General features: G+C 36.5%; 1 protein-coding gene across 7 annotated transcripts in view; it reads right to left on the bottom strand.

Moving 5' to 3' along the window:
- Nucleotides 1–303: 303 nt before the first annotated feature.
- Nucleotides 304–19,189, bottom strand: part of LOC139984796 (uncharacterized) — a 54,902-nt gene continuing 36,016 nt past the window's right edge. For 5 of the 7 annotated variants that reach the window (XM_071998845.1, XM_071998846.1, XM_071998849.1 and 2 more), the window contains 2 exons: nt 4,103–4,263; nt 304–1,256 (listed from right to left, as the gene is read on the bottom strand). In XM_071998845.1, coding sequence (XP_071854946.1) covers nt 1,165–1,256; nt 4,103–4,263 — 253 coding nt within the window. In that variant the 3' untranslated portion in view covers nt 304–1,164. Of the gene's footprint in view, nt 1,257–4,102; nt 4,264–10,166; nt 10,626–18,031; nt 18,295–19,189 lie in introns of those variants that run through there. The other 2 variants (XM_071998851.1, XM_071998847.1) reach the window with 2 other exon arrangements.

Here is a 19,189-nt window from a genome sequence, read left to right on the forward strand (position 1 = left end):
AACAATTCTCTGAAAATTGTCAACTTATTGAGTAAAATCATGAAACAGACCACATTATAGTTTCAGATATTTGTTCAATCACTGTTGCGTTAAATGGAAAAAAAACTTATCGTTTTATTTGTAAACGCGCTAATCGATGAGATTTTGATATTTTATCACTTGGTCGATATTTTTGAAGGTAACAGCTAAAACCCCTGAATTTATCAATACTGAAACTTCAACAATTCGTCTCGCAAAATAATTAGCAAATTCACCAACGTTTGGTCTCAGCTCAAAGTATTTGGTAAATGTTGTTTAAACAAAAGTGTACAAAGTGATGAATCGCTAAAATAACAAGAGACAATGAGACAAAGAGACAAAATAAGACACATTTATCATATTTTCCTTTACAGTGAATATTGAACAAATGTTGCTGTCCTTTGAAAATTACAAGTTTGTAGATGTTAGTTTTGAAACAAAATATCTATCTAAAGATACTATACACATAGGGAAAACTAGATTATAACACTTTATCAATTAACGACCCTTCGCTTACCCCTCCTTCTCACCACCCCCTCTCTCTCTCTCTCACTAATTTTCTCCGGTTCGGTTCTTGTAACAAACTGAAAGCTTGAAAATGTTATATTCGTTCTGGACAATAACAAGTGTGTACCGATCCCTCTCATTCATCCCAATCACTTCATCCACCCCACCCACCCGTAGACCCCCCCCCCCACCACCACCAACATACCGACCCTCCCACTTTCACCCCAATACAACCCGCCACCTACACACATTCACACTTTCCTCATAACGTTAAGAATATTGATCTAGTTTGCGCTTGGACGACCTCAAACATATCTTTGGCAGCCATTTTGTTTTTGACCAGAAAGGCAACAGTGTTCATGTACTTCGTCTTTTACAACGTTTGTTTAGTCTAATCTATTCAGGTTTAGTCTCGTTGCTATAGCAACGTCGTTATAGAATTACAATCTTCGAAACCAAATCAGGATTAAAGGCTTAGGTATATCATCTTAATTGCACACAAACATGTTCCCAGTGCCAGGTGAATCACCTATATAGGTCTAACTACATGAACTTCAGTTCCGTTGAAAGAGATTAAATAATAAAACTGACAAATCGACAATGCTAAGAAGTATTCGCTGCTAATATCAACTGTAAAGTTTAGTTTTGTTTATCGTCTGCGTCAATGCCTTCTCCATAGCGCCATCTGACATGAATATCACTGAACTCTTCAGGGGAAAGAACGTTGTCACCTGCAAGCAAAACGAAAGAAAAGCATGAAATATAAATGCTGCATCCTCTAAATAATCTAAAAGTGATCTTTGAGTTAATTTTGATCAAATTAGTCAATTTTGTAATGAACAAGTAAGGGAAAAGACGATAGTCCGTTGTCTTATACACTAGTCACGAATTATTTAAAAACCCAACTGAAAGGAAATTGTACGACCGTTGACCATGTTCAGTTTAGTATCGAAAACATCAATTAATTCATCAATACGTATTGTTAAGGATCATTGGGTAAGTTGACAATCAAACGCTTCCGTTTTTATTATATTACCTAGAAGATCCACTGATCGAGATACTTAGGGTATAAAATATTGGAGACAACATTTTTCAATTGATAGCGGGGCAACGATACCTCTCCGACGCTATGGAAGTGATTGTACCACGAGTTAAACTGCGGGGTGGGGGAAAGGTTCGAGCGGAACGAGAAAATGATGAATGCTTGTCGAACAAGTAGCTGTAAGTGTTTCGTTGAAGAACCACGGGATATGACAGAGAGACTAGGATCATTTTCATTTCTGATGGCTGTAAATGTTTTTGTTCAATTTCTTCTTTCTCTCTTTAGTTAATATTTTTAGTTGATATGTACTTGTTATAAATGCAGAAACGCAAAGTAAAGTGTGAAAGTCTGATTTCTGTGCATAATCGAAAATCGAATTTGTAACAAAGTATACAACCCAGTTTAATCGTTTCGAGGTGGTCTATATTTCCTCAAATTGAAAATAACATTGTCTTCACGCGAAGGACTTTCTTTTGGCGTTTGCTCAACAAAGTCTACGCTACCAATTATTATTAACGGGATATTCCGGTGGCTGAAATTGATTGCTTAACAAAAGAGGATGTCAATTGTTTGCATCATTGCGTCAAAAACCACATCCTCATGAGCAATTGTTTTCAAAATGTGGTAATAATATTTTGGGGATACACGTGGTAAGAACAGAGTAAATGATTTCAGTACCGGCAATTCATCTGAACATGTTTGTTTTGTTTTGTTGTACTTGATAAGTATTTAATTAACCACGGAGGGAAATAATCAATTTCTACACAATGAAATTCTCAGAACAGAGAACAATGACTGGCTAAAGTAAGGTAACTTCAAGCAGAAATAGAGTCTTGTTATATCATCATAGTCCACATAAAAAGAAACATTTGATTGATAGCAGACATGCTTTTCCTATAGAGACCTGTTTTCGATATTTCCAGCTATGAAATGTTCTAAATCTCTGAAATGTCCATATTATCTTAAATTGATGCAGGCATACACGACGGTGATATCTCCTCACTGCAGACCAAATTGTCATTTCTGATCCATTACTTGATCAATTCAAATAACTAAACCAAAACCTTTTTTTTTAAACTTCATGTAAATAACAAATCACTGTTGGATTATATTGGACAACGACCGTCCGACTCCTTGACACAATTTGTAATGGATTATATATACGAACATCAAGTTATATGAGGTCATATATATCAGTCTTTCGATATCCAATGGAGTTTGTGTTACATCCGAGTAACTGACTTCTAGTGGTCTGTTTTGTAAGACGTAATTAGTCCATCTACTCCCATTGATGAGCTCCAGATGTCAAAGGGTCATTTCTCAAAAATTTAAACAGGGAATCAGTGTTGTCTAATATAATTGTCTACAACACATTGAAAATAATGTTCTACCTAACGTAAACCTCTATACACCTCTAATCCATACATCGCTATGGGCAACAATATTAAACTATAATAATCATAATAACCAACAGTTACTTTTACGACGCTTAAAGCGACCACGAATGTGGGAGAAGCCAGCAAGGGCTTATGGATTACAACTTTCACGTCGGGTGACTTCCAATTCAACATTTTATCTCAAAGTTGGAATCTTTTCAATTTAGAAACTCGTTTCAGATGGGAAAACCGTAGGTTGCTCTTGGATGAAGGACCCACCTTAATATGACCCGGCCGGGGATCGAGCCCCATACCCTACCGATTGCTAAGCCTCAATGCCACCGCCGTTATCCAACACACCGGCACACAGCACCGGTTATATGGTTATCATATGCTTATTATATGGTTATTATATGGTTATGGCACCGGTTATAATGTCCTTTAAAACTATAGTAACCAGTTTCACCCTTACGAGACACGTATTCGCAATGCAAACAGTGTACAAACCAAGACAAAGTAAGTCTGTATCTATTCTGTCTCAGATTAGCAAAATTATATACTTATGACAAGTCAACCTCTGTAGTGAAATCATCTTTAACTTTATTCCCCTGGCGAAGAGAAGTTTCGCGTTAAAAAAATCGTGACCGAAAAATGAGATATCACTTATAACGAAACCGATGCAGATTAGGAAAATAACTCATGGAAAATTCTCCAGCACTGTTGAATAAAATGTTTATAACTTTCTTTACAAAAAGAGAGTTTCCGTGTTAAAGACATATTGTAGTACTTTCCTCCCTGTTAAGAGAGGTTTCGTGTAACATAATTATGGGGTGGGGTGGGGCTGTTATTTCTCTTATAATGAAACTTTCTCAGATTAGGAAGAAAACTCATGGGCAATTATCAACCACTGTTAAAGGCATATTTTATACTTACTTCTCTGTTAAAAGAGGTTCCATGTTAACGGCATCATTTATAAACTTCAAAGATAAATGATATGTTTTAGTAATACTATTTCAGAAAAGCCAGACTATTAAGCCTTATGGACAGTGACTTATAACCACTTTCATTTTAGTATTTTTATTTTATACAATATTCCTCTCTTTAAGTATAAATTCCAGGTTTACAGGTAAAATGTAGCAAGGAACGTCTTGTGCCTCACCATTTTTGTCAACTCGGTCCAGAAGTTTAACATATTCCCTGACGTTTGTGGTCATCCCAGCCTCCATCCACTCACATGCGTCGATATTACCGTCTGAATTATCGTCCATCACAGAAAAGATATAACCTGGAGAAGGGTGTTGTTGGAATTTAGCTAAGGACCTGAAAGAGAAATTAGTAGATTCTAATAGCTATATATATACATATAGATATATATATATATATATATATATATATATATATATATATATATATATATATATATATGCGGTATGTCCTTGGAAGATACAGGTCTACAGCTGTGAACCTGATCGCACAAAAAAAAAAACTAAAATTAACGAAGGGTAACCGAAATTCCGGTTTGGGAGTGACTCAATTATTTTTACAGATGGAGCATCAGCATATAGGAAACACGATATGAAAATCTTTGTTATTGTTGTAATGATTTATTAGACTTAAATAACTGAGTTACATACTGGTTTGGATATCATGTTTTTCTGGTAATCAGTTCGAACCGGAACTGATGAAGGTGCATTAGCTACGGACGGAACGAACCAAAATGACCTTAATTCTGTCTTCTGCTAATCCTGTGAATCCTATTAAAACAGTGGCTGAGCTGATCGGGGATTGGAGAGAAGGACAGAGTCAAAGCTTCCGTCTCACTTTTCAGTCCCTCCATGGTTTGCCTGTTCGCTATAGAAGGACGTGGACACCCGTTTTTGTTTTGGACACCTAGTTGTTGTTTTTATTGTTTTGTATACAAAGAACTATCCCGTCAGGGACGTTGATAGGGTCTTATGATCGGGGCAGGGGGGGGGGGGTGATGTCATTATTCCAACTAGAACCATAATTCTCAAACTGGTTGGATTCGTAAGGAGGAGTGCCGTACCGCAAGTTCGAAATTGTCAGCAGCATTGTAACACGGAGTGGGTTGTCAATTCTCTGTACCTTAAATATGCTATACCGGGTACTTAGTAACATGCTAAGGTGGTGAATCAAGCACCAATTGACCGCATTGAGACAATTTTATAGTTATTTTGTAGTATTTTCAACTTTATTATAGATTGTACAAGAATGAGTTAGAAACAAGATTTCGGTTCATTGTAAGTTCGAATTTCGTCAAATATTGTGAAAATGTAAGCCTAAAATTAGAAATATTAGAAATACGGTAACCTAATGTTTATTGACTCAGATATCATATTTATCCCGTCCAGAGTGAGATCAGCTTAAAACCATGTTAAGACATGTTGCATAGATGATATAGATAAAATTGTCATGTTATTTCATGTGTTGGACCATCGTTTTTCCAACTATTGAAGATTCAAGCCAATTAATGGGGTGGTGGGGGTGAGACATCCCACACGCCCCTGTAGCTACGTTCCTGTATCCCTCTATCCTGCGCCCCTCGCCCTCCTAATATTCTTTTCATCACTGACAAGAAGGAATATGTATTACGCAATGACCAAAACCTATTCAAATGTGCCCCTCATATGCATCAATGTGTAGGAGAAAAATACTATAGCATATATTAATAACAGATAAACCCGTTTTGGAAGAAGCAATTATACGGTAGCTTAGGTTTTCAATGTATTTTGTTAAACCAACGCCATTTTATATATTATAAGATAATCTCTTGTATTATCATAATTTATTCTCTCCTTCCACCCACCCCTCACCCACCCCTATGATGTCATAAGTACATAACAGGGTCAAGATGCAAATCCCCCAAAGCTGCTGGAATCGGAATCATCCTCCCCACCCTCCAACTTTCCCGGTGAACTCCTCTCCAAGTATACTGTAGGCGGTGAGTCTAATATTTCATCCCTCTGAGAAATTTCCCAACACCCACCCATCCAACCACCCTCCTTCCTTATTGACTTTTCAGTTAGTTGTTGACGTATATAATGTGATCATAGTTCAGGTTTATCATAAGCAGGTATATAATTACAATCTCACTATAGAAGGTGTATAGAATAATGTACGTAAATTTTACCTATATCAGCGGTCCGCCAACTGTTAGGACCACTATCCACGATCTTTCTTGTGGACTGGGCCACGATGCACCAGAGAATCCCCACCCCCCCCCACCTCCCCTCTCAGAATAGATGTTAGAAATGCATCTAAACTAGCAATAAGAAACTAACTCACTAACTTGAAGGTTAAAAGAAAAATACTGTGTCGATCCCGTCTTAAAGTTCCGAAATATTTAGATAAATTCCTCGATGTCTAATTGTCTATAAAAAGAATCTCTTACATTTTTCCCCACGCCACTTTTTGGGGTTGAGCCCCAAATAGTTTGCGAACCGTCACTTTATATATGCTAAATATAAAGCCTGCTTACCGATTTAGTATATATAGGCCTATTAGATACCAAACCGTACGTTAGTATAGTTCACAACACCCGTCTTGTATATAATTTATGAAATTGCCACTCTCCCCCCCCCCCCAAACTAAAAATAAGGTCAAATTGGGATGTGACTCTGTTATCATTTTGCTGAGACAAAAGAAGCGTCGTCCTGGGCCATTATAGGCCCCAATATTCTGCGATGTCACTTTATAATCGGACCAATAATACTTGCACTGTATGGCACGTGTCTCTATATAGAATTATATACCCAACGATGTATAACCGGATAATATGTAAGTTAATATTACCTTGTTCGACGTTTGACCAATCTGTTTCTTCAATCAAATCTTGACTTGATTAATTCTATATCTGTCTATCATATTTGTATTGTATCCCCTCGATAGTTTCCGTAAGAGATGATTGCACTTTTAACGAATCCCCAAAAAAAGTTTTCAAATCGTGCTATGAGTAGGCTACCATGAATAACATAAACACATAAAAACCTTGTATAGAGGGAACCAGAAAAGACATTGTACTGACGGATGGCTTTAGTTAATTGCAAAATAAATAATTAGTTGTAATATATTACCTCTATAGGTAATCTACCCATCATAGTAATAATTGTAATACGCTGTGATACGCATTTCATTAACGAGAAAATCCAAGAGTCCCATCATTATTTCGGTCATTTATTTCGGTCTCAATTGGACTTCATTTTTCTCCAGAAACTTACAAAAAACACACACATGTATTTGGAACAAGTGGATGTACAGACATTTCTTGAAAAAAACTAAATTCTTTAGAAAGCCGGAATCGCCTTAACAAATAAGGTCATACGCTATAAGAAAGAAAAATCTCACTGCCCATAATCCCCCCCCCCTACTCCCCAGTGGCGGAGATAGGGGTATTGGTCAGGGGGCGCTTTCGACACTGTCTAAGCGGAGCGCCACCACAGGTTGGCGCGGCGCGTACAGGAATATTTTGAGTAAAGATGCTCCCTAGATCGCCAGAAATGACCCTTTCCGGGCCTTGCTAATTTGCAGAGAAACGAAGAATAAATATAGGTGTCACCGCCAACAAAATGTGACAAATGTCAATTGGAATATGAGAGCGCAATAAAAAAAAATCAATATTAGCAAATAAGTAAAAGGTTTTAAAAAGCTGAAAAGGGCGCCAGCAGTCCATTGGAGTCCGTCAGGGGGGGGGTGGGATGGGGGCGTCCGCCCCTGACTGTATGGGCGCTCCACCACTGCTATTTCCCGCTGGCGATAGAAAAATATCCAATAACGTGTCCATTGTTATGAACAGTTTGTAGGCCTACTAAAACGTCTACTCGACAACTAAAATTAGTACAACAAGTGTTAGTTCACATTTTAAACAAATTAAAGAAAGAAAAAAGTATGAGTCATACTCAGTAGCTTCCTAAAGAGGGGAAATCAACATGTGAAATGTAAGCGGCTGTGTTGGTTAATGACTTTATGTTGAAATGTATATCTAATAGAAGCAGTCTAGATATAGCTCCCACTAGTTCACATGTTTTTGATCTTTATCGAGGATGGTTTATTAATAACAATGTTTTTAAAAAGGTATTCTGGTAGCTAAAGTTGCCACAACCTCAAATCAATTTTGTATGGTAAAGATGTTACCCTGCCCCCACCCCACCCCACCACCTACGACTGTGATCGAAGTTTTGGGGATACATCTAGACAGGCAAAGTAGCAATTCAGCTGAAATTTCTTGTTGTATTTCTTTACAATATTTTACTCATATATCCATCGAGCCAAATAATATTTCTACAGGGATGTATACATATTGATAAAATTTGAGCTACAGAGAACATTGTCAGCTATAAGGAAATGTTTCAAATGTATTTAGTTTTCAAGGATAAATCATGAAGAGGATTATAGGGAAGTAAAGGTCTTTATTAAATATCTCCCATCATGATGACGTCATCAACCACTATCCACTCCATGAGAGACTTTTGACTAGGTTAGCCAGTGAAAATAGTTTACATTGATTCAGCCAAATCACGAGCTAGGAACAACTACATATTGAAATGGGGGTTTCAACTAACAGTGGAATATCTTCTTATTTCAAACTATAAGGTCTCATTGCCTGCCATCGGAAATATCCCTTTAACTACAAACAATGGGGCGTAGATATAACTTCCTTTTAGGGGGGAGGGGGTCTTTTCTATGGTGGTTAGGGAGAGTGGGGACAGACATGAACCATTGCTCGAGCCTATTTTATGAAGAAAAGAACAGAACAAACTTTTTCGGTGACGGGGCAGACAATCATTTGGAGGGTCTAAGCTCCATGACATTCCTAGCATACACTATACTGTTTAAAGATATATCATTCGCGCATAGTTAGGTTTATTTGTACGGGGGGAAAAAATAGATTAGGCAACAACATTTCCATAGACAATGGTGCAGACCGTCTGTGAAACCACGGTTTAGTGCTGTACAATATTTAGTGACCGCAGTTACACCACAGACAGTTGAACAATTATCTGTGCAACCATTTGACGAATCAAATTGGCATGGGGGTTATGTTTACTTATCACAGTTTACGCATGTGACCATAAAAAAAACGCTAGCTTAAACTTATAGGTTTATCGATAGAAATATATATCACATCCGTGAGTATATTAACTGATAATGTATGAACCATGCAAGGTCGGTCAAACTGTATTGCTGATGTCACTAAAAGTGACCGCAATGAGCATTTTATTGGGCTATCTCTGACTGGTTCTACTCAAGAATAAATTACTTTCTTACTCGAAACCTTAATACACCCGGCCACAGTACGGTCATGAACTATTCCGGAAACTAATAACGTTTAACTCTGCCGGCGAGCGAGAGCGGTTAGTCTGGCTTAGTAAAGTAATAAACATGGACTCCCTTGTTTTGTCTAGGAACTGACACATTATAAAGCGATAAGTCTATACTATGAAGTTAACAGTGAGTCTATAGTTAAGAGGTATTGTATAAACATGTAGTATACATATGAATAAATAGCCCTTACCAAAATCACTTGTATGGTTATATATTGAGCAGGTTGAGTACAGGAGGTATGTCTTTATAAGATATGCACGCTACACACACACTCAGGCTAAATGGTTTTAATAAAGACTTTTTTTTTGGCCATATTGTAACAAGCATATGCGTCTTAACATATGGCTATTTTTTCTTTATCTTTTCGTGGACGATTTCTGCCTCATTAAGCCGTATATCCCATTCCGTATATATCCCACGCAGTATATCCCATTCCGTATATCCCATTCCGTATATCCTATGCCGTATATCCCATTCCGTATATCCCACGCAGTATATCCCATGCAGTATATCCCATGCAGTTTATCCCATGCCGCATATATTATGCCGTATATCCATGCCGTATATCCTTTGATGTATATCCTATGCAGTAAATCCCATGCAGTTTATCCCATGCCGTATATATTATGCCGTATATCCTTTGATGTATATCATATGCAGTATATCCTATGCATATTCCATGCCGTATATCCTTTGCTGTATATCCCAAGTTGTTCATCAACCAATTTTATTACCTGTATATGTAATTTGTTGATTCGAAAACAGAAGAAGAAACTTGGGGAAGAGAATGCATGGAATGATATGTTGCTCAATTTGGGATGAGGGGATATGCTATATGCCACTATTTCGAAAGGGAGATTTTAGCCCAATGTGAGACAAACCTTTTCTCGGGATCGTGTTTGACATCTTCGTTCGTCGGTTTAAATCCATATATACCGTTGTCCCCTGGTACCTCTGTACCAGGAACAGGAGTGCAGCCCAAAGCGACATCACGGGAACAGTTTAAAATGATAAAAATCACCACAGAGATCCGATAATACATGATGACGGAAGTGTTATAACTACCATGCATGCGCAACGGGCCTACTCAGGGCGTAAAAGTTAGTCCAACAGTTAGTCGTTAACTTTAAGACAATTGATAAATATTGTTCCATTCACAACAATAAATACAGCAAAGAAATTGTTATGCAACAATGGATTCACTGTTTACATAAACAGTATATTTGATTACACTCTGGCATGGTTTTAATGAAAAAGGTTCTCAAAATGTTATTGTACCAGTTCCACGGAATAAAAAAAAGAATAGAAATTATAGCAATTAGTTTTGTTTTCAAATGCAAAACAGGAATTGCATTGTTTAAAGTGTTATATCAGTCTTCCATACCATCTGGTGTGTTTATCACTGATAAAATGCACGGTAGTTTTTTCAATAATTTCCCCAATTTATCTGTGAAAATTCACACCATTTTGAGTTCAGATAAATAGTGTTAGGTCTTCACCTGAAGGTTAAAGTTAAAATGGTGCCATCTAAGTATGATAATTCTATAGCTAACATAAACGACTATGATATGATGAGTGACATCTCTGGAATAAAATTAGCAACAATAAACGATACTAGTTCGTCTGTACCGTAGCACATGCAATTAGCATTACAAAGCACACCATCACTTAATTCCATCTTATTATTTTACTTAAGTTTGGAGTTGTATTCCAGATACAGATTTTTATATTACAGATACACTTTTGTACGGTACGGTCGTACACTTCAGGCAAGATCGCATTGCGTTCACTGAAAACAAAACACAGTCTTGTGGGGAAGGTCTTCTTTTTGGTTTTCTATAATTAAGATTGTTTAGATGCAAAATAGTGCTATAATATTGTAACCATATCAATGTATTTGCTGGTATTTGAAAAAGTCAGTGTCAACGTCCTCTGCAACACGAAATACTATTTTCTACCAAGCTGATTTTCGTGCGCGCGCAACCGTCATAAAAGTTCGATTAAACACCGAATAAGGAAAACAAGACAGTGATTCAAAAGTCTATTTTCTCGGGTCTTCTAACTTGGCTTTGGATACCATAAGATGAATTTTTCAGCTACACGCAATGACTCTCATCATAATCGGTCAAAACAGAGTGTCAATCGTTAAGACTACTACATGTAGTAGTGCTACTTCTGGCCCCCGCACACTGACCAACTGATCAGCGCCAGCGGATACTCATAGCTGGTACAGCAACTACTGTCCCACAACCGTGCATCAGTAATTACTATTTTGTTTTCGTAACACGGTAACATGTGTTACCGGACAGTACAGTACGTAAAGTTACTGTACCGGTTATGAGTATCGGGTGTAAGCGATTGTTCTTAACGACCAGAGATTAGGTCACATGCATTTTATGAACCCGTGATTGGTTATTATATTTGATAACAGTTTCAGTTTTGATGCCCACCCCCCCCCCTCCCGCACATTGCACGAATACCGTCGGGAAAATCGACATGTTCATTTGTACGACTAATGCCGACGCCACCTCAAACTGGTAAAATCATCGTAGTCTTAAACCCAGTTGAGTTGCGTTGGGTCGTGAACAGACGTATCGTGTCCGACGGGCTTCATCTTTCTATTAATCCTCCAGTCCCCAAAGGAAGTTTATACATATTTCATGTTTCCTTGCCTTGCCATTGTGTGGGCTGCATTAATAGCGTTTTCATAAACTACCGGTGGGCCGCGAATGAGGCCTATTGGCCGTACTCTTCCCACCTGTCGTCTGAGAATTGGACCAACTTCAATGTCCTTGAATACATTACTTGGAAAATCAGCGGTACTGCTGTACTTTTCTAAACGTGTTCAGGAACATTTGTTAAGCATGACAGCCTAACATATTTTAGGGTCAACACCGAAGCTTAAAACTTCCGGGACCTAATCCAATTGATCTCTCTTGTGATAATTGTGGTTTCCCATGCTGACTATCTACTGTAGGAACATTACAATGAAACAATCGAGTACGTTTCCTGTTTTATCTGCAGCCTTTCCCGGTTTGTCTCTAAAGCTTCCGAAAAGTTTGCCCATCTCACAAAGTACTATTCACAATTATATACATTGCAAGTTTGAAATAAAACAAACTGGAGGCACCACTTTACACAGTTTTAACCAAATCTATGTTAATCAATTCGTTGTCACTTACCTGAACCCTACCATATCTCCACAACATGTAGGCTACCTAGCCTAACACACTTTTCAAATGCAAATCTGATTTGAATTATTCTTTGTCACTTACCGTATACATCTATAGGCCTGGTCATGCTTGCATAGCCTTGTTCGGCTACCTAGTTTAGCCTATAGTTTGCATGCAATAGTCTATACTCAGAATTTTCAATGCTCACTATGGTAACTGTCCAACTTAATAAACCCAGGTAGTTTAAGTGATCCATACGTATATGCCAAGTAAAATATGATCATCGCATTAAAACGCCATTTTATTTCAGATGTATATAAGCTTTGCTAAATGTATCATACCTCGTATATAAGATACCTATACACAACAAAAACGACTTTATTTTGCTGTCTTCTATGGCTTACTTCAATTTTTCGAAGGTTTATTGTGACGAAACCAATTATCTGTGAAGGTTATGTCTATAAAAAGTATGTGTGTCTGGTTTAGTCATGGCTAATAGTTAAGTTTACAGAATTAATTTTGATATGACATGCAGCGTATACTATTTTCTTCAGAAATGGGAATTTCGTCATCTAGACAGGTTCACTGGGCTACTGTTAGTCTAACACGAAGAGAGATTTAGGTCAGGTCCTTAGCAGGTACAAAAAACTATTTGGCAATCATATAAACTCACTGCATTAAAATAACATGTTCGAGATGGCCTTGTAGATTTATTAGGCATAAATGCTGTTGATTGACATCTACTGGATGGATAGATGCATAAATCGCAGGAATACTAAAATAATGAACAGAAGTAGCTTTGTTTTCTAAAAGACAGAGTTTCAAAAGAGCATATCATGCATTCTTGGAGGGGGGGGGGGGTCTTTTCCCTCCTTAACAGACGATATTCATTCGAAATTATAAGTCTAAACCTGGTTATAACATGTACATAAATATTTGGCATGTATCGGGTACAGACATTGTGTAATCCTGTTGAAAAGCATATCTCTTTCGAGTTAAAAATTCAGCAGATTGATAAAAGAATAAAATCAATAAAACAACAGGTGTTTGGGCAAATATTAAACACCTTAAAATAATAACTAATCAATTACTGAAGGTTATTTTCTACTGTTCAGTTGCATCGAGACTTCTTAGAAAGCATGTTTAAAAAACAAGTGAGAAATCAATACGACACAAAAATAAATGAATATAACATGCATGCTTAAATATTGACAGTATTGACTCCAAGTTTTTGCATTTTAAAAATGGCTAACAAAATGTTCAAAAGAAGTAACCTGTTATTACTATTTGTTGTTTTTCTTCAAGTGAACTATCACCACCAATACCATTTTAACTACTTTCAATTGGATGATCACATTGTTACCTACCACGCTTTTATAGCGGAGTTTCTTAGCCTATCCTTAGTATCATCTAAGAGGTTGTAGTCCTACAACACCCCTACTGACAGTACTTATTTCATAAACTATTCAAGCTAATTAATACCAGTTAGTTGCATCGCAAGAAAATGTATATTTCGGCGAATGGCATATATTTATAAGTTGAAGAGGGAAGTTATTAGATTCTATTCATCGAGTGTGGTTTAAAAATGCCACCAACGAGAGCAAATTGAATGCCCCCTTATCACAATTGGGTAGCTATATAAAAATACACATTCAACTGTTATTTTGTAGTGTTAGTTATTTATATCCTCATTGTATTAGACGCTTGGATGTTAAGCCCGCCGTACACTACCCGACTATTCACGACCCAACACGACTGCCGTTGTAACTGTATAGTTTTATACATGAACCACCGCACGCTGTCGACTGCAAGTCGGGTAATCGCTGCATGTTCAGTGTGCTCAACTGAAACTGACGGGAACAACCCTTGATCATAGGGTCGTCGATGTAACGACGGTCGAGTCGAGTCTGGTCGGGATTAATTGGGCATTCTTTAAAATGAATGCATTTTTCAAAAGTCATGATTGGGTAAAATCAACGTCCAATGATCGTCATCCAAACCATGAACTATATCGTATGTTCTGTGTACTGTGGTAGGACAAGCCGGTTGGAAACTCTCTAGTCTGACGAAGTAATTGACAAGTCTTTCATTCATTTTGCTATTTGAAAATGTAATCATTACGAACGGTGAAGCGCATCCGAGCGACGAACTGTGTAAACTTAAATGGAGTCATTAATTCCTTGTGACTCAACGTTCATTCAAAATTGCAAAAAATCTTTTCTAAACGATCTTAGTTAGATCATAATTAGAAGTTAGAGAACCTGGCGTTCGAACTCATAGCAGAAACTTTCTCAGAGGCGAACTTCGTCTGTTAAAATATTCAGCTTAGGATCGAAATGTCGAGAGCTCTAAATTTTGGTTTAATATATAATTACCTCCACAGTCTTTTATCAGTTTCATGAGCACTTATTTAACAGTTTTCTCCATAAATTGCTTTCCGTGATTGATTTACTTAATCCCTATTATACATGTTCAAGGCTATAGAGTAAATTTAAAATTACTTGATCCGAAAATTAATGAATTATGCGAGATTTTATTAGTCTTGGTTCGGTGCACAAGTTAAGTATATTTTCTTTATCTCAACTATTCCAAAATACACTGTTGTACTTTATGTAGAATGGTAATGATGGAAATGTCTGTTGTTCGAGAACAAGAAAAAAAATGTCTAAGCGATAGTTGATAAGTATCCCAGCTGTGCCCTTCAAAGAGAGATAAATTCCATTTAACGATGTACAAAAAGCTCATATTACGATGAAACACAATCTTCAACTTATATAACGTTACAGCTAGTGAAATGGTATTAAAGACAAAGTATTGGGTGTTACTACACAGCAAAAAAAACCTTTCCTACTTTGATTTCTATATTTCCTATACATATAAGTTCTGTGTAACTGATCCCTCTTGAAATCCTGACAAAATGAGGTAAAAACACGAGACTGATAGTAGAGCAGGTACCCTTCTCCTACCCCGCCCCCTTCTGACGTATGAATCGGTCCATAATAGAGGTTCAAAACCGGTAAGGTAGGTCGTAATTCCATTGTTACACATATATTTTCTTCGCGACACAAATGGACCTGCAGGCAAACTTGTGATCATTTTGCAGTCAGTAAATTACTACGTAAATTGAACACAAAGATTGCGAGTAGTCCTCTGGTATTGCTACTATATAAAGCTACACCCCTCCCGCCCACCACACCCCAACAGAATTCCTGTCTCGTGGTAGTTCTTTTTTATACTTTTAAGTCGCACATTACTGTCAAAGTGATATCATGACTTGGTGTTTCTTGTCCGTCTTTAGATGACAACATAATGAGAAGAAAGGGAACTACTGCAGTGTGTAAGAATGAATATCAGTATCATCACAAATACTACAGCATTGAAAGAATGAATATCAGTATCATCACAAGTACTACAGTATTGTAAGAATGAATATCTGTGTCAACAGAAATGCTACAGTATTGTAAGAATGAATATCAGTGTTATCATAAATACTACAGTATTGTAAGATAGAATATCAGTGTTATTAGAAATGCTACAGTATTGTAAGAATGAATATCAGTGTTATCATAAATACTACAGAATTGTAAGAATGAATATCAGTGTCATCAGAAATGCTACAGTATTGTAAGAATGAATATCAGTGTCATCAGAAATGCTACAGTATTGTAAGAATGAATATCAGTGTCATCAGAAATGCTACAGTATTGTAAGAATGAATATCAGTGTCATCAAAAATACTACAGTATTGTAAGAATGTCAGTGTCAACAGAAATGCTACAGTATTGTAAGAATGAATATCAGTGTTATCAGAAATACTACAGTGTTGTAAGAATGAATATCAGTGTCATCAGAAATACTACAGTATTGTAAGAATGAATATCAGTGTCATCAGAAATAATAATTTATTGTAAGAATGAATATCAGTGTTATCAGAAATACTATTGTAAGAATGAATATCAGTGTCATCAGAAATGCTACAGTATTGCAAGAATGAATATCGGTGTCAGCAGTAATACTACAGTAATGTAAGAATGAATATCAGTGTCATCAGAAATACTAAAGTATTGTAAGAATGAATATCAGTGTCATCACAAGTACTACAGTATTGTAAGAATGAATATCTGTGTCAACAGAAATGCTACAGTATTGTAAGAATGAATATCAGTGTTATCATATATACTACAGTATTGTAAGATAGAATATCAGTGTTATCAGAAATGCTACAGTATTGTAAGAATGAATATCAGTGTTATCATAAATACTACAGTATTGTAAGAATGAATATCAGTGTCATCAGAAATACTTCAGTATTGCAAGAATGAATATCAGTGTCATCAGTAATACTACAGTATTGTAAGAATGAATATCAGTGTCAACAGAAATACTACAGTATTGTAAGAATGAAGATCAGTGTTATCATAAATACTACAGTATTTTAAGAACAAATATCAGTTTAAACAGACATACTACAGTATTGTTCTTTGGTAAAATATATATATATAGAAATATTTATTAAAAATATCAAATAAAAGTTCATTAATGTCAATTTTGATCCAGTTTAGAGAGATATTATTCCCTACGAAAAGGCAGACTTACTCTTTACTCGTGCAATATAATTCATTAAACTTTTAAAATTTTATATTTGTTTTTTGTTAAAGCCCAGACTCATTACGATGACAACGCTAAGCCTAATAGATTTTGCTTTTGACATCCAAACTAACTGAAAAGTAAACAAATATAGTTATAAACATTATGCGTGTTGGGTTGGTGTGTGGGTGGATATAAGTGTTAATGTATTGTTCTCTCTATTTACTTATGGTAGCGCTCTACTAGACAAGCCCTCTGGATTTTTTGGAGTGCTTCCTTTCACAATTTTCCCTGTTGTTGATATATTTTGTCACTTAGTTAACTTCCCTGTATTTATATTGTGAAGAAACAAATAAATGAGTGAATGAATGAATGCATATATAGACGGTATAAAGTTATCTTCACCGTGTAGAGTATCAGCAATAGCTTCGACCGACTACAGTATTGAGGACTTCAGGCAGTGGCGTGCGCAAAGGGGGCCGGGCGTGGCAGGGGCAAATGTCCCTCCCACCCCAAGGATTAATTTTTTTACCCACACTAAAACAATAAAATCTTGTAGTCCTTAAATGTGGTTTGCATCTAAATCTTCCTTACTCAAACAAAATAGGCACAAAAACAAAACAAAAATCTCAAATTATGAGGGGCAGGGAATCACACCACCCCCCCCCTTCCCCACAAGAAAATTCGAGTTCTGACTATACGGGCCTGCTGTATGGACATTGAAACCTTTACCGGAAGTCTCTTGACTTACCCTAAAGTAGTATATCGTATTATGGTACATAACACACAACATGTCAGTACACTATCCTTGGACTCATTCAATGTCTCTATGCACACTGTACTTCATACTAAACTAGATAATATCGCATACTCCCTGTACAGACAAATCAAGACCATTACCAGAATATATAGTCCGTATATATTATACTGTAGTTATAGTTAACTGATATACTACACACTATATATGCACATGTCGTAAAACTAACCTTTGTAGTAGTATACTTTTGTCTTTATGTGTCTCCACAGGCAATGCAGATCTAACGAAGGATCCAATCGACCCCGGCGCTCCTTCATAGTCAACTGAACATTTACGAAACTCACAGGCCATTGCCATCCAAATTAAGCTCGCCAAGAATCCGAAAACTAATTGATAATTCTTCATAATAGCAACTTCCCCTTTTCACCTATAAACATTGTTTTGTAGATTTGGGTAATTATTTATTTATAACACCCTTGTTGAGTATTTTAATTATGTATGGATAATCATATAATGTAACATATACCGGAACTTTATAAAAAACGACTGGTATAGTCCTAGAGAAGCATACCAGCACTATATTCTGAAACGTTATTATAAAGCGTAAGGAGACTCCGAGGATATGTAATTCTATCCTTTTCTGTGGTCAATCTTTGAAAACTTATACACTGAATTCCATTACGAGAATTTTAAATCACCACGTATGTTCTTCTAACCACATAAACTCCTTTCTTTTGAGTCTATGGGTGTGTATTTAGATGCACTTATTTTTTTCATTTTCGGGTTGTTTTTTTTTTAAACTGAGGACGTGAACAGAAGAATTTCATGTTCTCATACGCCATTTGAAATGAATCGCCATGTCCTCAGAAAAATGTGTGTGTTTACTATTGTAATAAGTGTATTGTTCCACATAGCAACGTTGGTTAAGTATTCCTAACTCCTATACCGTCCCAGCATAATACATTCAACGCTAATAGGTAACATATATACCGACAATTTAAACATCGTAAGCTCTGAAGTTTGTTCGCTTACTTCGTTCTAGGCACAACTACTATAACATATGCGTATATATGCGTATGTATGCGTTTAATTGCGTATATATGCGTATAAAATAGGCGTATTTATTGGAGGTCTTCATATATTTGTTACAACATGATAATTAATTTCCTTTCCAACGGGTGTCAGGAAGGACCCACAATAAATTGTATAGTTTAGTTTATAACCAGGTAACATCAGTTTGATTTTGTACCAAATTTTGCTTACGTTAGATTTCTCTATGGTTGGTCCGTACGCATACCGTTACTCGCTTTTTCTTATTTCCTATACTGGTACTTGCCCTCGTGAATAAGTTTAGTTTAGATTAGTAGAAAAATGGATCAGGTGGGAC

The sequence above is a fragment of the Apostichopus japonicus genome, chromosome 17, assembly GCF_037975245.1.
Source record: "Apostichopus japonicus isolate 1M-3 chromosome 17, ASM3797524v1, whole genome shotgun sequence".
Classification (NCBI taxonomy): domain Eukaryota; kingdom Metazoa; phylum Echinodermata; class Holothuroidea; order Aspidochirotida; family Stichopodidae; genus Apostichopus; species Apostichopus japonicus.